Source organism: Podarcis muralis, chromosome 14 (assembly GCF_964188315.1).
Source record: "Podarcis muralis chromosome 14, rPodMur119.hap1.1, whole genome shotgun sequence".
Classification (NCBI taxonomy): Eukaryota; Metazoa; Chordata; class Lepidosauria; order Squamata; family Lacertidae; genus Podarcis; species Podarcis muralis.
In genome coordinates, this window is record NC_135668.1 from 26,713,789 (window position 1) to 26,736,540 (window position 22,752).

General features: G+C 46.5%; 2 protein-coding genes across 2 annotated transcripts; one reads left to right on the forward strand and one right to left on the reverse strand.

Annotated features, from left to right (window-relative positions):
- Nucleotides 1-823: 823 nt before the first annotated feature.
- On the forward strand, nt 824-15,863 carry UBAP1L (ubiquitin associated protein 1 like). Its single transcript, XM_028707179.2, has 5 exons — nt 824-978; nt 3,897-4,688; nt 8,599-8,808; nt 13,480-13,578; nt 14,317-15,863. The coding sequence occupies exons 1-5, from the start codon at nt 847-849 to the stop codon at nt 14,449-14,451; spliced, it is 1,368 nt and encodes a 455-aa protein (XP_028563012.2). The 5' UTR covers nt 824-846; the 3' UTR covers nt 14,452-15,863.
- KBTBD13 (kelch repeat and BTB domain containing 13) lies at nt 15,847-21,572 on the reverse strand. The gene has a single exon (XM_028707180.2). It carries the CDS (start codon nt 21,094-21,096, stop codon nt 19,735-19,737), a length of 1,362 nt encoding a protein of 453 aa, XP_028563013.1. The 5' UTR covers nt 21,097-21,572; the 3' UTR covers nt 15,847-19,734.
- Between the last annotated feature and the right edge of the window lie 1,180 nt (nt 21,573-22,752).

Genomic DNA, 22,752 nt, shown 5'->3' on the forward strand with positions numbered 1-22,752 from the left:
CAGTGGGAAAAAGTTTCCAGCTTCTGCCATAAAGGCTTTTGATATAAAAAAGCAATAATATTGCCCACTCTACTTCCTTTTACCTTGGGGCCACTCGCACAAACCACCATTTATTAAAGTAAGAAGTTGTTGTTGCAAAGGGAAGGACATAACATTTTAGATAAATAATAAAGTGAGTTAAATAGGAACAAACTGACCTCACTGGCAGTGGGGCTATGCTGATTCAAACTGCGGATGAACACTCATAATGAAATGCTCTATACTGAAATGTGTTAGTCTTGCACTTTCCCCCCAACATCCTAGTTTTCTTATTGCAGGGATCTCATTTTATTTTATTTGCTGTGGAGGAGCCTTCCATCATGTAAACCGTGACCTGCAATCTGAAGTGCGACAGTTCAGACACTCGCCAACCCCCTGACGTCACAATGACCTATTTTCCTTTGCCCCCATGGTTTGAAATCAAAAGCACAGGGCTTTGTAAGCACCTGTGATCAGCTGACCATTGGTGCTTGCATAGTCAACCCTGCAAAACACTGTTTCTCATTGGCTGCAGGAGGATGTTCCTGATGCAGGACTCCCCAGTGCAGATGATTCCATTGGGGCCGATTCTTTCTTTGGAGCCATGTCTTTACCTGCCTCACACCTGACCTGACATCTTATATGTGTGGCTTGGAAGCAATGGTCTCACTAGCCAAATGGACACATGTTGGGCTTAGGCCTGTGAGCTGGAGGTTCCCCACTTCTGCAATCAGCCCCAGGCACTGAGGAGGAGCTGAAGCAGAAGGAGTAACTAAGTCCAATCAATCTTCTTATTTTTTACTAGAGTGTAATGTAACAAGGGGAGCCATGAATTGCCTGCAAGATGTACCTTTCAGAGTGACCATAAGCGTTGCAGACGACTCCACAGAAGAGGCAAACTTTGTATCAGCGGCTGAGTTTGAGATGCCTGATTGCACGGAGGTCCTGATGTGTGCAATGGTAAATAAATAAATCTCTTCCAAATGTGGATATTAAAGGGGATTTTTTTATGTTTTGTTTTTTGGGAAAAAGTTTATTCTTTCATGTTACTGACTCTTTAGCCATTTCCATTTTCTAGTTTAGTATTCTTAAGGTCTAGAAATTGAATTAGAATAACACCTAGGCTCCACAGGCTTTTTATATGTACATTCCTACCCCTGGGAGGAACATTTTGCTGATGTTGAAAGCCTTTAACTTGACACCATAGTTCAGGGATGTCCAGTTCCATCTCCAGCATTTCCAGGTATGTCTGGGAGGGACTCCTGTTTGAGGACTCCTGGAGAGTTGCTGCTAGAAAATGTTCATAATACGCAGCTCAATGGATTGATAGTCCAAGCTGTTAAAAGGCAGCTTTATAGGCTCTTATAATGCCAGAATCACACCACAAAAATAAGCATTCAAGGACCTTCTGAGCAGCACATTCCTCCTTATTACTGTTCCCCTCTTATTACTGTTTCCTCACTTTTTGCTGCTCTGAAGCAAAGTATGATTCACCTTTTTGCCCAAACCTGATGAACACGGGGCTTACCCCTGCCCTAATCCAACCAGGATTAGGACTCACAGTTTGGGGCTGGTTTCCAGTTTGTCATTTGCAGGGCAAACACAAGCCATAGTTTGGACAAAGCCACAAATGATGGGCTGCCTCAAATCAAGGTGGGGGGAGGAGGTGTCCAGCAACTCCCTTTAACATTATAAGAAGAGGCTGGCTGCTGGATCAGGCCCAGGGGGACCCATCAAGTCCAGCACTCTGTTCCCACAGCAATGCCTCTGCACTTGTGATTTCCAGCAGCTGGTATGCAGGGCACCCTAACTCCAACAGTGGAGGAACAGCAATGCCCAGTGCCGGATTTACATATAAGCTAAACAAGCTATAGCTTAGGGCCCCACTCTCTTGGGGGTCCCCCCCCAAAAAAGGAAAAAAGCCTGGAGGTACAGGCTTTTTCTGTACCTATATTTCTGAAATATAGATAAAAAACAAATAAAATAAAACCTACATACAGCAACAGTGTTTTGTGTTGTGTAGGCTCCTATGATGTAAGTAATGGGTCCCGCCTGCTAGCCTGCTCCCTAAAATAGCACTGGTTTGCTCATTTTTATATATAGGGTGCCTGCATTCTGCATGGACTGGTTGCATGGCAACACGGGCAGATGGCTTTAGGTACCTATTAGGTCCATAAATTACTATATAGCACATATTCAACACAAAAAACAGCGACAATTTGTTGTTGACAAAGGACAGCTGGACATAAAAAGGGCCCCATTACCTTCAGTAGCTTAGGGCCTCATCAAACCTAAATCCAGCCCTGGCAATGCCATTAAAGGTTTGTTCTTAGAACACCAAGTCATGGTTCAGTGTTACATCTGAATTAGTCCTTGGAGTACATTAGCTAGCTGGAAAAAAAGAAATTGCCTATTGAGTGTCAGTGAAGCACATCTCTCCTGCTCCTTTGCAATATATGCAAATCAAATCCGTGACAAATTAACTTTCCACAGGCTTTTTTGAAGTGTATTTTCATAACAGTCTTTGTAGCATAGACCCAGAGTGCAATGTTTACAATATCTCCTAGGTTACAAATATTGCCAGGGGTTTTTAAACATTGTATGGAGATGACCTTTTAGTCGCCTGGAAACTTGGGTTTGAAAAGCTAAAGCAATCTTCCTCCGCCGCCTATCAAGCCCTGTGTCCAGTTTATTCCTGCCAGTAGGGAGCATCATTGTGCTCTGGAAGATTTGTGTTTTGGGGAGTCGTCTTGGTGGATCTTCAGCTTATATTATTCAGGGTTTTGAGGAGAGGATGAAAGAGTTCTAAGAAACCACCTTGACACACGTCTGCTTTCACTCCACACAAGTCGTATTTTGAAACACACAAATATGTTGAGAAACAACTTTCGTCCTAAGGCTGCCCGCATTCTTGTTTTATTTATTTATTTCACAAAATTTATGTGCCACTTGACTGTAAAAAAACAACAACCAAAAAAACAACAACCTCAAAGCAGTTTACAAAAAGAATAAAACAATGAACTAATCAGTAAGAAACAGCTAAAAACAATTCTCTAAAACATTGAAAAAATAATTAAAATCAAGGAGGAATTTAAAAAACAGATTAAAATACATGTCAACATTCTACATATCTGGACAGTTGCCCAAACAAAAATGTTTTCCTTAGAAGGTGCTGAAAAAGTACAGATGTTGCTTCCTTGGCCTTCCTTTTTTAATATATATGAATTTTTATTAGTTTTTTACACAAAATTTGACATTATTCAGTTCACTTTCGGTATAATAATTTCTTACACTTTGACTTTCCACCCTTACATCTGTGATGTTCCTGTTGTATTCCTTTACAGTATCTACATTGATTTTCTATTGTATTATGACTTAGATTACAATCATTTATTTATTCTCCTTCCCTTGCCGGTTATTTAGACCCTGCTCACTATTTCATTTGACTATAGTTCCTCCATGGCCTTCCTGTAAGGCTCTTAAACCTCCGGCTAGCCATTGTTGAAAATAAAATGTTGGACTGGGTCAGGGATGGGGAGCCTGTGGCCTTTCAAATATTGCTGGACCACAGCTCCCATCATCCTTGACCATTGGGCCATGATGACTGGGGTGATGTGAGATGGAGTCCAGGAACATTTGGTGGGCCACAAGTTCTGCATCCCTGGACTAGAGGGGCTTTGATTTGACCCAGCAGAGTTCTTTTTGAAGTTCTTAGCAAAGTCAGATCTTGGGAGTGGGTGGTCCTGTTGGGTTCAGGTGACCGCATCTGGTTTGTGATTTAGCTCTCAAGTCCTGCCTCACAACTTTCGCTCATTTGGTTACTCCAGCTACAGCCCAAGGCTAAGAAGATGCTGACTCACCTTCTTCTGTTTCCACAGCACGATTTCTCGCTGGAGAAGAAGGTGCTGTATTGGGTAGACTCCGCCTCTCGGCAAGACATCCCCTGGTACGAAGTGACCACTGACGTCGTCCCAACGGCTCCGCCTTGCTGGCTGCTGCTGCTGGACTCGAAAGAAAGCTTCCCAGAGGCAGCAGGTCGCAAAGTGACGGCTGCAGTACCCATTCGACGGTGTGCCAACCTGTGTGCTGCGGCGGAGAAGTTCAGCTGCACTGTGAACAAGAGCAGGCTGGCTAAGAAGCTGAGCAAGGATGGGTGCTTGGAAGAGCAAGGGTGCTCCGAAGGTGAGGAGTCTCCCTTGTCTTCCTCTGTCGAAAGCGACGGTGAAGAAAAGCCCTTCTCTGACTCCAAGTGTGTTCCCGGCACTTTGCCTCGTTTCCTGAGTCTTCCCCAATGTAGACCAAAGACCTCCCCGGTGCTGTTGGCCACCCCTTCGGAGAACATCAGCCAAAAGCCTCCTCTAGTCAAGCAGAGGCAATCTATGTTTCTATTTAACAACGTGAAGCATGAGTTTGAAGGAGCCAGGAAGAAGCTCACAGCTTTCATGCTCCCGAGGAACCAGACGGCAGCGGAACCCACCTTGGCGTCCAGAGCTTTCTCCCTCCATCAGCGCTCCCGGAGCAGCCGGAACCTGAGATATGGACCTGCCTCTGATGTGTCTCTGGTGGGAACTCTCGCCCCGACGCCACCGACGACTCCTTGCTGTAGCCCAAGGCCACTGACTGCAGCAGGGCTTGTCCCTCCTATCCAAAAGCACAAGCCCACAGTTGCAGTAAGATATCATTCTTCTCTCTCTCTCTCCCCTCTCCATTTTACAGTCTTAAAATTGCAGGTAAGAATGGAAGGATCTGTCAGTTTGGTTCTCTTAGTTTCTCAGCCATGCTGCAACCCAAGGCCACTGACTGTTGCGGCGCTTGTCCCTCCTAACCAAAAGCACAAGCCCACAACTGCAGTATGAAATCACTTTTCTCTGCTTCTTTTCCCTCTCCCTCTCCATTTCACAATCTAAAACTGCAGGTAGGGACAGAAGGATCAGATAATTTCAGTTCTGTCAATTTCTCACTTTTCCACTCCTAAATTCAGTTGCCCACATTTCTGCAGTAATATCCTAAATTTAAAGAAAAACCATCCTAAAAATTCTTCATAATTTTAGTGTGAATTTCTCTTAACAAACACATTTTTGTTTGCAGTTTTGGCTGATATACACATTTTTGCAAGCACTTTTTGGTAATATTTTTGTCCTTCCTTTTCACTAGCACGTTCATTTTTATCCCCCTCCCCACAAAATATACATTTTTGTAAACACTGATGATTGATTAACTACTTTGCAAAATTCAGATAAATGCTAATTTTCATAGATGACTGTGTTTTGGTTCTCAGATTTTGACAGGAAGTATGAATTTGATGCATTCATGTTTAAATATCAACCAAATCATATTTCTCCCCAATCCCTAATTCCAGGATTTTAGACTTTTTGAGTTTTTAAAAAATGGAAAATGGAAACGTGTTGAAAATCAGCTGGCTTGCTTACCCAGCTGAGCTACAAAGGTCTTGCTGCAGGAGATAAATTCTGGGCACAAGTAAGTGATGGCAAAGTGGGAAGCTCTTGTACAGGACACTGGCAGCTCCCCTTTTCTGTGACAATGAAGAGATGCAATTAAATTATGCACACAAAAAAGAAAATATTTGCAAATTGGCCAGTGAAGCCTAAAATGCACGAATATTGATTTTCCTGGCAGCAGAGTAACCCCATTGCAAAGCTTTGCTTCTGAGGTGGTGCAAGAACCTAAGGAAAGCCTCTTTGGAATTGTTATCTGTTGTGGTTTACTTGAAACCCAGTTGCCACTCAGGTTTGCAGTCATTAAGTGATGGTCATGCATAAAGGATCCGGCCCCCAAATATGGCTTCCTTGAGTCAGGACTCACTGGTGAGTTGCAGCTTGACTGAAGGTAGGTCCCAAAATGCGTGCTTGGGCTAGAGGCAGATTCCATATTTGAAAAAAGTTTAGAGCAGGAGTAGGGAACCTCAACAGGGTGTGTAGAAGCCAACCTATTGTACAAAAAGTAAAGTTTACATTTGTTGCTCTGCTAATTTTTGCCTCTACCACATGCCCCGGCCACCACATGCATGTGGCCCTCAAAAGGTTGCCTAGAATGGAACAAGGCCCCTGGGATGAAAAAGATTATCCAGACCTTGTCTGCCCAAAGCACAAAGCAAGCATGGACTCAGTATTGTCTTCTGGTGAGACCTTGCCAGATCTTTTGAACTCCATGAGATCTTGCAAGAGCTCCACGAGATCTAGAAAGATATCACCAGGACCCGCCATCGTTGCTAATTTGTGGGTGCCGCTGAAAGCCCCAGATAAGGGAGGCTTCAGCGAGGCAAGGGGATGGCACCTTCCTCAAGTGGCCTCAAGGTGGTCCTAAAAATATACATCTCAAGTGTCAGAAGCCAGGATAAAAAGAAGTGTCTTCAGCATTCACTGGAAGCTGTATAATGAAGGTTCCATTTTCACTTCTGGGGGGGGGTCCCCAATTGAGGACCTGCCATAGGCAATGCCCTCTTCCAGGTCACCCCCCCAAGCTTCTGGGGGCAGTGGAACTACAAAGAGGGGCCCCTCTGCCAATCTGAGCACTGTAGAGAAGGCGGTGGTCTTTGATGCAGCTGCCTGGTTCTAAATGTCATTAACAAGGGGCTGGTTGACACCCTATGTGAGGACGTGCATTTCTTCACCAGGCCACCTGTTGAATCTCTCTTGCTGAGCCCTTGTCCTTCTCTCGCAGCGTGTCACCTAGTAGTCCCTAAATCCATCAAAGGAGATAAGCCCCGAGGCTGCAAGGAGGCTCCAGCCTTGCTGACGTCTTTCAGCGACTGCCTCTTGGAAAGGAGATCAGGCTGTGAGCAGCCACCCGCCACCTTTCCCCATTGACCTTGCTGTCCTTGCGTGCCTGGCCCAATTCAACCTACGCGTAAGGGATTGTTTCTCAGAAAAAATACTTCTTAGAAGGAAGCAGCAGCGGTGGCAGGCAGCTCTGGGGTCCAACCCTTGAGAGTGGCTCCCTGCTTAGTGACCAGCTGCTGTAAAAGATAGGGCTGCCATACATCCAGTTTTCCCGGACACATCCGGGAATCGGGCTGTCAAAACAGCGTCTGGGCAGGTTTTTGCTGAATCGGCAAAATGTCCAGGTAAACCCAGACATATGGCAAGTAAGGCCTCTGAATGCCTGTTGCTGTGAGTCACGAGTGGGGAGGATTGCTGTGGCACCTGGATCCTGTTTCTGGTTTCCCAGAGGCAACTGGGTGGCCACTGTGAGAACAGGATGCTGGACTAGGTGGGTCCTTGGTCTGATCCAGCGCAGCTTTTCTTAGGTTCTTATGCCAGGTTTTAATTTGGACTCCCATCTGCATTAACCATCAGTAGAACTGCCATGGCTTTGGGACCCTGGGAACTACACTCTTGTCTATAGGATGAGCACTCTCTCTCTTTTGGTGTTCCCAATTTTAATTGGCATTGGCATGACTTTTCACATTCCTTCGGGAGATAGCTTTGAGAGTTAAACTGGTCTGAATCAGTCATCTTGGATGTAGAGGAACTTCACAGAACTCAACCGTTGCATTGAACTGCGGTGCACTTTCCAACTTACTTGGTTAGAAGATGGAGAGATGGTGTAGAAACCTCTGGCTTTTGTGTGGCTGGAATACAGCCTACTGTAGGGAGGTAAGAATCTCATCCATTGCTCTGAAGAAGAGAAGAGTTTGGATTTGATATCCCACTTTATCACTACCCGAAGGAGTCTCAAAGAGGCTAACATTCTCCTTTCCCTTCCTCCCCCACAACAAACACTCTGTGAGGTGAGTGGGGCTGAGAGACTTCAGAGAAGTGTGACTGGCCCAAGGTCACCCAGCAGCTGCATGTGGAGGAGCGGAGACGCGAACCCGGTTCCCCAGATTACGAGTCTACTGCTCTTAACCACTACACCACACTGGCTCCACTTGCTCTGCCCACTTTTGCCTCTGGCCCAACTCACCTTTCATATGTGGCCCTCAGAAGGCTGCTCCCTCAGGCCCAAAATGGTTTCTCAGTCCTGGTGGTAGAGCTGCTCAACCTCAGCACCACTCAGGCTACCATGTCTGGAGAAGTGTTGGAAAGAAACACCAGTCTTTGAACTGGTCCCAGCATGAAACAACCCCGCCAGTGTTTTGACTCCAGTTTAAAAACTGGACAGAAGTGTCTCGACAAATCACTTCGAGCACATCCATTTCAGATGCAGGTTTAATTTTTTGCTTTCGAATGTAAACACATTTCCAGTCTCCATTGTTGTCAAATCAACCTTTGTCATCTCCTTGGAAACATAATAATAGTTCCCATCCAAGGAAGGGTCACTCGCATTTTGAAATAAACTTCAGATGATTCAAACAGGATGTCTAAAGTCAGAAAACCCAAAGGGGGGTTGTTCCAAGTAGGGGAATTTTCCGGGCATCTTCTGTGGTCTGGCTAAATTTAATTTAATGACTCCAGGCCATGCTTTTGAGCACCCACAAACCCAGTACATCTTCCAGGGGGCAGGGGAAAAACCCTTTTTAAAGCCTTGAAGAGTACAGAATTTCTCAGAATGATGTCTGTAAATTAACCAGCGTTATGATCTATGTTTATTTTTATTCTCTCTCCCCCCCCCCCCCAGTCCCTGAGCCCTTATTCCTGCCTTCCACCCCCTCCTGGAGTGCAGCAGCTTTGTGGTTCCCACAGAACTCATCCTGACTCAACAGCTGACCTGCTCTCGGCGCTCAGCCAAGAGGAGCGCGACCTCATTGAGCCCGTTTTAGCTTTGGGTTATCCGATCCGCCGGGCGATCCTTGCTCTGCAGAAGACTGGGAGACAAAGCTTGGGTCAGGTCAGTGGAGGCTGGTTCCTTTCTCTTGAACACCAGGGAACACGTTGTTTGTGAATGCAGTGAGTGCGAATCATGAGGCCGCAGCTCAGGAGCGCAGCTCATAGACATGACTTAGGCCCCAAATACCACCTTCTTCCCCACAGACTCACTTGAGTGTTAAGATCAGCAGAAATACAATGCACTAGGTTGGATAGACAATATAAGGTGAGGGACACAGGGCAGCGCAGACAGGTTGGAAAGGAATCATCTTATAAAATAGACATACAAAATGGCTAGCTTAAAAGCCATTGCACTAAATGTGAGGGGATTGGGAAAGCCAATCAAAAGAAAATGCATCACCTTGTATATAAACGCCATGAAACCACACATTGCCTTCCTACAGGAAATGCATAATCCACGGCATATATAAAAACATAGCAAAACATAAAGCATTAAAAACTTCCTGATACAGGGCTGCCTTCATATGTCTTCTAAAAGTTGTGTAGTTCTTAATTTCCTTGGCATCTGAGGAGAAGATGTTCCACAGGGAGGGCGCCACCCATGAGGAGGCCCTCTGCCTGTTTCCCTGCAACTTTGCTTCTTGCAGTGAGGAGACCAGAAGAAGACCCTCGGAAGAAGTTCTGTGAGGAGTAATGTTAGAAATATTGTAAAATTGGAGAAGGGGAGATGATAGGCTAAGAGAGGTAAAGACAATATAAAATTAAGTAATGCATAAAAAGTGATTAAGATGGAAGATCATCGGAGGTTCCGATGGAAGTCCAAAAAGAATGTATTTGTAATAATATGTGTGGTATGTTTTATAATTTGTATGTCAAAATTAATAAAAATGTATTTAAAAAAAGAAGAAAACCACCCTCGGAGGAGGACCTCAGGTGTTTTCAGAGTCCACCCTATTCCTGTGACTGAAATCTTTTTTTTATCTGATCTGTTTTTAATTATGAATTTTAAATTGTTGTAACCCCCCGGGTCCTGCTGGTGAAGGGCCAACAACAACAACGAAAACAACAACAGCTAAAATCCCAAGTTCAATCCCAAGCAACCCCAGAAAGGGGTGAGAAAGACCCCTGTCTGAGGGTGCTGCTGTCAGTCATTGTCGACTAGAGTGGGTGGATCTTTTGCAGGCAGGGGCACATTTACTTCCAGGAAGCCTTCCAGAAGCTGTGTGTCAGAGGTGCACACCCTCCACCATCCCTGAGATGAAAATAGTGGCATTCTATTCCCTGTCCAGGGACGTTATTAATGACTGGTGTTTTAATATTTTGTTGGGAGCCACCCAGAGTGGCTGGGGCAACCCAGTCAAATGGACGGCATATAAATAATAAAATTGTTGTTGTTGCTGCTGTTACATCAGTATAATTGCTAGTATGTATTGATTTGGGATATTCCTTTCCCCCAGGTTTCTCTAAACGCAATACATAAATTCAAAGATTTCTGGGCTTAAAATGCTGCAGCTTTGTGTGTTTTCTTCTAATAACTTTTGTGCTTGACCAGGAAGAAATGTTCAAGCAGTGATACTGATGTAGAATAGAATGTCCCTATTTCCAGGCCAGGAATGTTGGAGGGCATAAAGGGGGGGGGGAGGGGCAGGGAAGAGAGAAAAGTGGGTGGAGCAATGACTGTGAACTTTACATTTGTACAGTTGGCTAGTTTCTACACACAAACACACCCCTCTCCATCCTCCATGCAGGCAAGCAGGAGGCATGATCAGAGTTTATGCACACATTCCAGCCAGGCAAAAACACTTGAGGTTGTAAAACAAAGCCAATGAAGGGTGTGGCTCAGGAAGAGTCCATGGGGCCAGATAGAGAGCATGCCCTCCAACATTTTTCTGATGAAAATAGGGACATCCTATTTATTTATTTATTCATACATACATACATACATACATGCATACATACATACACCACCCATTTGACTGGGTTTTCCCAGCCACTCTGGGCAGCTTCCAAGATATATAAAAACATAATGAAACATTAAACACTGGAGAAAAAAACACCTTCCTTATTCAGGGCTGTCTTCAGATGTCTTCTAAAGGTTGTACAGTGGTACCTCAGGTTACAGATGCTTCAGGTTACAGACTCCGCTAACCCAGAAATAGTACCTCGGGTTAAGAACTTTGCTTCAGGATGAAAACAGAAATCACGTGGCGGTGGCAGTGGGAGGCCCCATGAATGAATTAAGTTCTTAACCCAAGGTACCACTGTATAGTTACTTAGTTCCTTGGCTCAGGGGTGTGTGTGTGCATAACTCCATACCCTCCAGCATTTCTCCAATGATAATAGGGACATCCTAAGGAAAAGCAGGACATTCTGGGATCAAATCAGAAACTGGGGGATGGCTTCTGTAAATCCGGGACTCTCCCCGGAAATTAGGGACACTTGGAGAATCTGAGAGAGACTTGGAGGGCTATATTAACCCCTGCCTGAAGTTCATTGAAGTCTGCCGTGAATTATTAACACATCAGTCATTTTAATTTGCACAAGGCCCTCCAATCCATATTAGTCCTTGCCTAATCTCCTGAGAAAGAGGTGGTGTTCTTTCCATTTTGCCACAGTGAAGCTCTGTGGCGTTGCCAAGGCCCTCTCAGTGAGTCTGTGGCTAAGGACAGATTTTGAATGCCAGCCTTTCATGCCCATCACTCAGTCCTCTAGCTATCTCTGCCATCTTTAGGCCTACAGAAGGATGCTGTTTGCCTGCAATGAATTGGGGTGTGTGTGTTGTGGTGGTTGTTGCTGCAAGCTAATGCTCGGTATTAGCCTTTTTTCCAGGGATTGCTGATTCCCCCCTGTGTGTGTTTGTGTACTGGGAATGAATAGCATGTGAGGCATTTAGGAGGGGTGCCACTGGGAATTGTCCTGTCAGCACTCCAAGAACAATGGGGGAAGCCAAAAATAGATTGTCCCTTTGGAGTGTCGGAGTGCCCTTCTCAGAGTGTCCCAGGCAGAACTCTGGCCCCATCCTTGCATAACCTCCTAGCATGCAGGATGTTTGAGGCTGCCCCAGATCTGAGTGGGTCAGGAACGGCATCACCTGATGTTCATCAGTGGATCTAGATCACCTTGACGGGATCCTTGAAATGAAAAGATCAGAGGGTCTGATTCAATGTGGTCTTCATGCATTTCAGGATAGGATGAGAGAATTCTTGCAAGGTTGATGATGTAGATTTCTCCAGGTTTCTTCTACCTTGGAATGGTTTCCTCTTTCTTTTGTATGTTTGTTGTTTTTGTTTTTATTATGGTGTTTTGTGGTTTTATATCTTGATTTTATTCTGTGAACCACCCTGAGACCCCTGGGCAGTGTTTTTTTTTCCTTGGGGAGGATGCATACCCCTAAACATTTTGTGAATCTAACAGGAGAAGAAACTAACAATTGTTTTTATGAAAAATAGTTTCTTCTCTAGCAAGGTGAATCGTCAGATCTGTTGCTACCCCCGATGGCGGCCTCATTTCCCGTCATGGTGTTTCCTGAGTCTCAGACGAAATGAGAGTACCCCTAAACAATTTAAGGAAAAAAAGCACTGCCCCCGGATGTAAGGTGGAATAATAATAATAATAATAATAATAATAATAATAATAATACTTTCGTCTTCCATCTTTAGTTAATCGTAAAGTTATGAACTTAACACATGGACAGCTGCATTATTTTTCTTGCCAGAGTTATTTTTGAATCAGACTAATAACCCATTTTAGAAGATAGGGAGTGGGGGGAACACAGGGTTGCATGCAGCTTATTTCTGCTCATTGCAGACCCAATGGAATTGATAGGCCTAAGCTGGCCTTGTTTATTAATTTCAGTGGGTCTACCTCGATTGTGACCAGGGTTGTAGTGAGTGGGAGAGAAGAGCAGAAGCCAGAGGCTTGTTTTTAAAAGAGCGAGAGAATAGGATGTGGTGGTATTCTCCTCCCTTGGAGAGAACGGAACTTAAGACTGGGAAAATGAGAAACAGAGAGAAAACAAAACTGACAGGTTCACCCATCCCTATCTACAAGGATGGGTGAGTGGGTAGATAGAGAGACCGTGTGGTGTAGTGCTTAGAGCAGGCTTCCTTAAACTCAGCCAGTGTGGTGTAGTGGTTAAGAGTGATAGACTCGTAATCTGGAGAACCGGGTTCATGTCTCCGTTCTTCCACATGCAGCTGCTGGGTGACCTTGGGCTAGTCACACTTCTTTGAAGTCTCTCAGCCCCACTCACCTCACAGAGTGTTTGTTGTGGGGGAGGAAGGGAAAGGAGAATGTTAGCAGCTTTGAGACTCCTTCGGGTAGTGATAAAGCGGGATATCAAATCCAAATTCAAACTCTTCTCCAGATGTTTTTGGCCTACAACTCCCATGATCCCTAGCTAGCAGGACCAATAGTCAGGGACAATGGGAATTGTAGTCTCAAAACATCTGGAGGGCCTAGTCTGAGGAAGCCTGGGTTAGAGTGTCAGACAAGGACCTGGGAGGCCAGAGTTCAAATCCTCCACTCAGCCATGCAACTCACTAGGTGACCTTGGGCCAGTCGCTGCCTCTCAGCCTAACCTACCTCACAGGGCGGATTAAATGAGGAGGGGGAGAACTATGTATGCCACCTGGAGGAACTTAGGTGGGATACAAATACAATACATAAGTAATAGCCCTGATTCCGGATGGTGTGCTAGCTAGCTAACTTCCCCTTTGCCTTCCCCCAACAGTTCCTCAGTTACCTCAGTGCCTGCGACAAACTTCTGAAGCAGGGTTACAAGGAGGCTCAGGTTGAAGAAGCCATGGAGATGTTCCAGAACTCAGAAAAGGTCAGAACGCCCACCCTTTTTTTGCACTTCAGCCACAGGGTCTCCTGCTGGGTGCAGGGACCGAGTAGGGGGTATAAATGGCTTGGCAGTTTCCTCTCATAACCCTGGCATTGAGCTGCTTGGGGCTGTATAAGCTAAAAATAAGCAAAAATCTATTTTATTTCTTTGTCCACTGCTTGATAGCAAAAAACAACAACCCTCAAAGCTGTTTAAGAAAGGTAAAAGAGTGAAATCAGGAAGAAGAAGAAAACCCATTGTTCCCAATGTAGATCTTTATCCCCTCAAAATTTTCCCAATGTAGATCTCTACTCACCCCTTCTTCCACAGAAGGGGGTGTGCTGTTTTTTGGTTCCCCTCAGGTGCCAAAATATATGGGGCTGGACCTCTGCAGGCATCTACACCATGTTTCAGGGGCACTACCTGGGGGAGGTGTCTGGAGGGGCAAGGGCCCCTCACATTTTCAAGGAGGAGGCAGAGCCCCCCTCAAAATTCCACAGTGAGTGTGCAAGCACACCCCACGGAATGCTGACGTCACACGGTCCCAGCCCCCTCAATCGGAGGGGCAAAGGGGAGTTGCTTGCCTTGTTCAAACATCCATCTGAACATTGAAGCCCCTTCACCAGGCCTGTTTATCTTCAGTTGCTTTTCTCCTAAGTGAAGCAGTTGTGGGACGTGCACTGTGTGTGTGTGTCCCCCCCCCCCCCGATCCCTGACTTTTCACTCTGCGTCTCTTTGCAGGCAGCAGAATTCCTTCACCTCCTGGTCCAGTTCAACGACATGGGCTTCCAGCAAGCAGACATCAAAGAAGTCCTCTTGCTGTGCGAGAACCACAGAGACAAGGCGCTTGAGGAGCTCATGACAAGGACCCAGTGAGCGGCAAGAGGGCCTTTTTCCATACTGAGAAAGGGCAGAACATGCCATAAGCCCCACGGCATGTGATTCAGAGCAAGCTTTGAATGTCAGAACCCAGCTGGCACAGCCAAAATCCCATTGGATCAAGCCACCTGCCTCTGGGAAGTGCATAAGCAGGGCTCACCCATTGCTTTTTACTGGCAGCTGGCACTGTGAAGTATACTGGCTCTGGACAGTGAGGCTCTATATGCTGTCATCTTTAATAGCCACCTCTGAATTCTTCTAACCCTCTCTTTTCAAAAGGCATTTAAGTTAGTGACCACCCTGCTCCATGTTGTGGTAGCAAATGCTAGTCAAGAGGCAGAGCATCTAAAAGTCACTGCAAGGGAATTGCTTCTAGTTGCATCACGCACACTGCTCAGGCTTGTTAAAGACCAACATTTTAACACAAACTTCTTCTGCATAACCTGCACCTGTCTGCAAACAGATCCACAGCGCGGCTTAAGATGTTTCTGTAGCCTAAGGGTGCCTCCAGCTTGCCAACATTTTGCAGTGCACTTTGGGGAGGTTTAGATTTGTGCAACGAGAATGGATTCGCATGTGTTAACCCGGAACAACAAACCCACTTAAAAAGAAAGAAAAGTTAGGAAAATGGGGCTGGGGGGAGAGAGATGCATTGAAAAGTGCAAGATGGGTGAATGATAAATGGGAAGGTGCATAAATACCCTGCAAGCAATTCAGCATGGATTCAGGATGAATGTTCATTGCCACAAAACCACCCTGGAAACAAGTGAGAACAAATGCTTAATAAAGGCCGGATGTAGCCTGTGTAAGCTTTGTGCCAGCAAATCAGGGTGAATGTTCAATAAACAGGTCATTTGGGCATACCCATGCTTCCATTTCCTGGCCAATGCCCTGACTTATTTCAGTGATGCACTGGATTTTTAATGGACTCCATCAAAGACTGTACAGACCTAAGAGTTCTCTGAAAAGTGGGCTGAGCGAAGCTGAGAGCTTCCCACTGTACAATCCTCCAACACACACACACACACACACACACCCCAAACCACAATACCTGGATATCCAGGCTAGGGAATGCAACTTCATAATTTACTGCGGGGCTCAGAGTCTTCAGCTTATTATGGCTGAGCATCAACTCCTTATTTGAAATAAGAAACCAAGACTGTTTCCAATCAAGTAATTCTTTATTTTTTCCTGCCACCGTGAATGCCCAATTGTCTTTCCTTGAGATACAGCGAAGTGATACCTGTTTGTCTTTCAGCCAAATAATAAAAAAGTATTTGTGTCTCTTATTAAAGGAGAAAGGGGAAACAAATATGATATTCAGCTGAATGTAACAGAAGAAAACAAGCATCCTTTGAGGTTCATAGGTACAGCATATTTCTCTCAAATAAAATGGCACGTTCCCAATAGCTGGTGTGTTTGTGCTCTTATTTCAGGGAGAGATGGATGAAAGCCCAGGGCAATACTTAATATTTACCAACCTCCTTCCTGACACGTTGCCGTCCCGTTGCTTACAAGCTGTATTACAAGGCTGACAATGTTCAGAGCAGCGGAGATTGCTCCTCTGTGGCAAATGGGGGCCCTGCCCCGCTATGCATAGTCTGTCCTCAGCCAACCCCACCTGCCTGTCAGTTTCCTCCATTGCCCCAGTTTTGCCCTTGTAGAACTCAGCAGGGAGAGAGGATGGGAATAAGTTGGCCTTGCCTCTCATTGGTCCTGGCTCTGCCTCTCATTGACTCTGGCTTCACCTACTGTTGGCCTCCCTGCCTTCCGACCTACCAATCTCTGTTTCAGAGCTAGAGTTTTTGCCAGGTTTCCAAACTGCAGCAGCAGCAGCAGAAGAAGAAATAATTTTATTAATTGTACCCCACCCATCTGACCGGGTTGCCCCAACACATATAAAAACATAATCAAACATTAAAAACTTCCCTTTACAAGGCTGCCTTGAGATGTCTTCGGAAAGTCAAGTAGTTCTTTATCTCCTTGACCCTTGACACCCTGATGGGAGGGCATTCCACAGGGCAGGTGCCACTACCGAGAAGGCTCTGTGCCTGGTTCCCTGTAACTTTACTTCTGGCAGTGAGGGAACTGCCAGAAGGCCCTTGGAGCTGGACCTCAGCGTCCAGGCTGAACAAAGGGGGTAGAGACACACCTTCAGTATTTAGTAGTTAAAACAAGGGCAGTCTAAAGCAGCTTCCCATGAGAATGTAGAGAATGCTCTGTTCATCTCTGTCTCCCTGCTGCAGAACTACGAATTCCCAGGGTGGCCAGGCAGACAAGGAATCATTATTTGTTTGCTACATTTCTATCCCACCTTTCTTCCAAGGAGCTTAAGGCAGTGTACATGGTTCTTCCTCTTGGCATCGTATCCTCACAAGCAACCCTCTGAGGTAGGTAAGGGTGAGAGATGATGTGGCTGAGTGGGGATTTGAACCCAGGTGTTTCCCAGGCCTTCACCTAACACTCTAATCACTACAGTACAGTGATGATCAGAAGCAGCTTGTTGGGTGGGGTGGAACTGCCCCACTAGCCTCCCTGCTGGTGGGTCATTGTTGCTACGGCAAGAGAGTAGGGGAGACGGTGGGAAGGTTGGTGGGGTGGAAACACACCAGCAGAGTTTATCCAGCCACTGAGTTTGCACCTCCCTGATGCCTTCTGCTTTTCCTAACCGTCAGCAAGAGCAATCCACCTGCCGCCAGGCTAGCTTAGCGGCTCCGCCCCACCTGGTGAGCCACTTCTGCTGTCAATCAAGCCTGTTCATTTTTGTGGCATAAATAATATGACCTTAAAGTTAGCCTAGTCAAGGGCCTGAAGGCTTCTATAAACATACAGAACATAACATGAACAACACTGGCAAGCTGGAGTCAGATCAGCAGCCGTTACCAAAAACAGTCATGAGTTGCATGTGGGGCTTTTTTCCTTTTCTTTTTTACAGCAAGTCTGGCTTCAATCACAGTCCATCAAGGAAAATGCCTGGTGCTCCATAGCTGTGGCTCAGCTCAAACTGTCCTTCCTCCTCTTATTTGAAGAGATGAATATCAGCAGGGAGATGCTTGCAAAGGCTTGATGGTCTGGGCTTAACTGCGTTTTTGGGGGCTGGGCATAATTAATGATGCTTGTTAAAACGGCACTCTCTGGATTGAGTCCAAAACTTTTGGATGCAAACGGAAAAGGTTTTCTCCGTATGCTCAACCCTGAATCTGAATCAGTCTGTGCTTTATTATGAAGCTATTAATCTCCTAACCACTTAAAGTCTGCCGCAGACTGAATTGTGGGGCATATAAAACTTAGAAACACAACTTCATTGCAGGGTATAGATATTACTGGCATAACCCTGGAGAAACCCACAACACTCTGCACAGGGCAATACTTCATTCGGGGTTGAACTATTTCTGTATTTCTTTATAAAAAGAGGTTTAGAAACCATACTTTGGGCCTTGACAAAGTGCCTTCAAAGTGGTATGCAAAATAAAAACACCTAGCAAATCTGACAAATTAACAAATTTTAAACCAGAGCTCTTTCAAAGAAAAAGAAAGAAAGACAATTGGGATCAATGGCTTCCATCTCAGGTTAAAAGTCAAACCAAATCAATGCTCTGTATTCTTGAAAGTTATCAGAGATGGGTCTTGTCTTAAGTACCAATGGGACTTAAGCATGTTTAACTGTCTCTGATTGTGGTCAATTAAAAAAAGACATTCTCAAAATGTAGTTCAGTTACTGACCTTTAACGTCTACATTTCCAGTGCTCCAGTTTGGGATGCCTGAAACACCCTTCTTCTAAAAGCTGTGCGTGTTAATGTCAGCAGCTTTTCACTCTGAGAATTAGAGAGCACCACCTAATCCTTTTTCACCTTCAGCAGAAGAGAAGGGGAAGGCCTGTGGCTCCGTGACAGAGCACCTGCTTTGCATGCAGGAAGTCCCAGGTTCATTCTCCAGCAGTATCTCCAGGCAGGGCTGGGAAAGACTGAAGAGCATTCTGGAACCCTGGAGAGGTGCCAGCAATACTGAGGTAGATGGTCCAGTGGTCTGTATAAGGCAGCTTCCTATGTCCAGGGGGATGGTGAGGCTACAGCTCAGTGGTCAACCACCTGCTTTGCATGCAGGAGGTCCTCGGTTCAATCCCTGGTATCTTCAGGTAGGGCTTGGAAAAACCTCCATTCTAGAACCCTGGAGAGCGGCTCCCAAGCAGTGTAGACAATGGTGAATCACATAGGCAATGGCCTGACTTCCTATGAGACTCATCAAGATGGACAAAAACAATGGTAGTGTCATGGACTGGTTGGCACAGACGAATGGAGGAACCAACTGGGGAAATACACAGACACACACCAAGGCAAGAAGGCTCAGAGACTGGGGAGTGTTGGTGGGACAATGATGAGTGGTCAGAGGGAGAAGCCTGGGAGGAGGAAGTTTCAGAAGCTGAAGAGGTAACAGGGTTTAGTGAGCTGGGAGAGTCTGTGGCAGAGAGAATCAGAGGTGGAAGATGAAGCAGGAGGGTGGGAGGAGGGAGGCCAGGAGGCAGAGATAAGTCAAGCTAGTGAAGTGTCATGCGTGTCTCCCCTTCCCAAAACCAGGAGAAGCATGAAAAGGGCAAATGAGAGATTGGCTGCACGCAGGTGCCGTCTCCGATTGCTTGGGGAAAGCCCTGGATAGAAAGCGACTTAGATGGCTCTGGGGAGGCGGGGAACTTTCAGTCTCAGCAACTGATTCATGGGGTAAAGACCTACCGGAGATAAGCTGCTTTGCTTATTAGGCCTGACACTCAGTCGAGTTTGTGCTAATAAAAGCTAATTCCATCTTTGAATGGTGTGATGTACTGCCAGCTTGCTCTGTGAGAGGTAGATTCTGCCACTCAGCTGGGCGTAGGCCAAAATGAACATGACCCCCTCAGTGCATAAATCTCCTCCTAGTGCCGCTGGCTTCCTGCCAGTGACTGGCTCCTCCTGTTTGCTGGTTGCCACTTGCTGCCCCCCTTCTACTTGGCCCAGTTTGGTATGACAAATAAGTCTGCAGAAACCATATTGCTTGAGGCCCACAGAACCACAAGCCCAGCTGAAGTTGGAAGAGCAGAGAGCTGTGTTACAGTTGGTTCTGGTGCAAGCTAGCCCTGAGGTTCCTGCCTTGAAATGTTGCTGGCCCAGAAGGTGCAGAGAGTGTCGACTGAAAGCTGGGGTGATTTCACAACCTTTGGGTTTAAATTTGGCGGTGTTGCGGGACATCTGGCATAGAAGGAAGGCAACGTGGGTCCCTGAGAAATTCATCTAGCAGAGACCGGCTCTCTAAGTTGCGATGCTGTGGTCTTTCTTTGGAAGCCTGAGGAGGAAGGTTTGCAAAGAACCAGCCCTTGGAAAACCAGCTTTCTGCTTTTTGGATTTCCATGTGTTCCCCTCTATGGTATACATCAGAGTGAGCATCTTGTTGACCGTGTAGACTGTGTCCCCTTTGATGACAGCCGTGAAGAGGGCCCCTTTGCTGTTCACATACTGCCCTGGTAGAGATGTCCACTGCATCGTGGTCAGGTTGAAGCAATCCATCATGCAACGCAGGAAGTCATCAAAAGGCCCGTTCCGCACAATGTAGAGGTTGTCCCGGTGAGCCACCATGCAGTGGCCGTAGCTCTGAGGCCTGTTGAGGGTGGAGATGGGATGCCACTCGTCTTTCTGAGGCTTGTACTCGTAGATCATGGTGGTGTCGAGAGGCTTCCACAAGCAGACGAAGATGCGCCCCATCGCTTGGGCGCAGGGCACCGCTGTGGTTGGCTGGGGGAGGTCAGAGACAAATCTCCAGGTGTTGGTGGAGATGTCATACTTCTCCACCGACTTCAGGGCGGCCTTCCCAAACTCCCCACCTATGGCGTAGAGGCTGTTCTCTTGGGCTGTCAGCGTGAAGTCATAGCGCAGCTGCTGGGGCCCGGGAAACTCGCTCCAGACGTTGGCCATCGGGTCGTAGCAAAAACTTCGGTTCACAATGTCCTTGTTGTAACCGTAGACCCCGCCCACAATGTAAATCTTGTTATCCAAAGTGGCTATGCCGGCTAGGAACGTGCTGGCCGTCAGCGGTAAGCAGGAAAGGGTCCTCCAGGTGTTACCTTCCTCGTCCAGGTAGCAAACAGTTCTTGACAGGTCCTCCAAGAACTCAAAGGTGGGCGTGTGAGCCCCAACCGCCACAAACGTGCTGGGGATGATGGACTCCACATAATCCAGAAGGTCTGGAGAGAGGCAGTCGAGGTACTCCTCCAGGTCCGAGTAACTGTCTCGTATGTACAGTGCAGCACAATGGAAGAGATCCAAGAGGCCAAAGATGGCGGCTGCCTGGTAGAGCAGAATGCAATTGTCTGTATTGATGGAGGACATCAAGTACTTGGCCAGGGTCTTGACCTGCAGGAATGAGGCACACTCCACTGCCCTGAGGTTCTCCTCGCAGCTCAGGATCGGGTGCTCCCCTTCCAGGACCTTCAGCATGACGGCGAAGCCTGTGGCGCTCAGATCTCTAATCTGGATCTCCTTCTGGGTGCTCTCTCTCATGCCGGATTGGAACAGCGCCCGGAAGTATTCACTGTTCTCCACCAGGAGAGCCTTGTCCACCGAGAAAAACTCCTCTTCCACCTGGATCCGCACCCTTTCGTCCAGCAGGGGCTGCATGGCCCAGCCAAGGCTTACCCCCGTGTCGCCACGGGAGCTCTTGCACTGCCTAGTCCATTGTCGGCAAGTGCTCTGCAGAGATCAGAGGGCTCTTCATATATGTCACGGTGGGTGTGATTTCTATCTTCCTGTATCTGTCTGAGTAGCTAAGAAGCTGCAAACTCTGTCATATAAATACCCTCTTCTAAAGATAGCTGTGGTTCATGTGACCGAGGCTGCCAGCAACATGAGGACCCCCCCAGGTCTTTCCAAAGTAAGGTCTACAACATTTGCTCCACTCCAATGCAAAGGAGTGGCTTTTTGGGGGGGGGGGGAGGGAGAGGTGTTGAGACTACACAGATCACTGGAGGTCACTTCCAATTCAAGGTGAATGCAGTCTGAAGGGAGGTGGCATTCACAGGGTCTAGAGAAGGCAGACATTAGGCTTGTAGAATCTACTTGGAGTGGTTTTTCTGGGGGGGGGGGGGTTAATGAGAACGCTAAGTAGGGTTGTGGGGAGAAGTTCAATTACATTCGCATTAAGAGGCAAACCAGCCTAATTCACATTTTCTGAAACAATGCATTGGCTGTTTCAAAGCCATCCTTCAAACATCTTGTTTCTCCGAATTTTGCAATGCTGATTTTGCAATGCAAAGCAATGTGTGCAAAAAGACTAAGGGAAAGTATGCATAAAATGCACATATCAGTGAAAGATAACATACAACAAACTGCATTGATCTACGCAGAATTGCATGCAAAAATGTGCATAATTAGTAAAAATTCAAGGCCAATGAATTTTCATGAGCATTTTTTAAAAATGCAAATCACTGCAGGAATGAGCAGAACTGAATTTAATACTGGGGGGAAAAATGATACCAATTCATTCATCCCTTCAGAGTTCAACATCGAGAGCCAAGTGCAAAATATTGGCTCAGCGAGGAAGGATGGACATGCAGCAATTTGGAAACGGCCAGAGCTCCATGGCAGAACAACTGCTTTGCATGCAGAAGGTTGCAGTTTCAGTCTCCAGCCTCTCCAGCTAGGACTGGGTATGCAGATACCTATTGCATCATGGGCAGGTAGAAGCAATCCATCACTCAGTGCAAGAAGCTAACACTGTTCCAGGGCACAGTGGGAGAAAACCTCCAAGTTGACCTGGACTGGGAAGGGTTCTGCCTGAAACTCTGTAGAGCCACTAACTGTCATTGAAATTCCAAGACCAGTGTTTCCCAACCTTTTTCCAACCATGGGCCCCTTCCGACCTTGATTCCTTCCTGTGGCGCCACCATGGGCATAGCCAAGAGGGGGCAGGGGGCAGTTCCCCCCCATAAGTAAAAATCAATACAAATTGGAGGTTCTATCCCCCTAATGAAAGCCTGGCCCCTAACTTGGCTTTCTTGGCTACGTCCATGCCCCCACATCCTACCGGCAGAAAGGTAGCTACAGTGGTACCTTGGGTTACAGATGCTTCAGGTTACAGACGCTTCAGGTTACAGACTCCGCTAACCCAGAAATAGTACCTCAGGTTAAGAACTTTGCTTCAGGATGAGAACAGAAATCGCGTGGCGGCGCCACAGCAGCAGCAGGAGGCCCCATTAGCTAAAGTGGTGCTTCAGGTTAAGAACAGTTTCAGGTTAAGAACGGAGCTCCGGAACAAATTAAGTTCTTTCGGGAAGC

Coding starts and splice junctions, on each gene's coding strand:
- KBTBD13 (XM_028707180.2), bottom strand. CDS start 21,096: ATGCAGCCCCTGCTGGACGAAAGGGTGCGGATCCAGGTGGAAGAGGAG.
- UBAP1L (XM_028707179.2), top strand. CDS start 847: ATGAATTGCCTGCAAGATGTACCTTTCAGAGTGACCATAAGCGTTGCA. Junction 8,809..13,479: donor GGAGACAAAGCTTGGGTCAG/GTCAGTGGAGGC, acceptor TTCCCCCAACAG/TTCCTCAGTTACCTCAGTGC. Junction 13,579..14,316: donor TGTTCCAGAACTCAGAAAAG/GTCAGAACGCCC, acceptor GTCTCTTTGCAG/GCAGCAGAATTCCTTCACCT.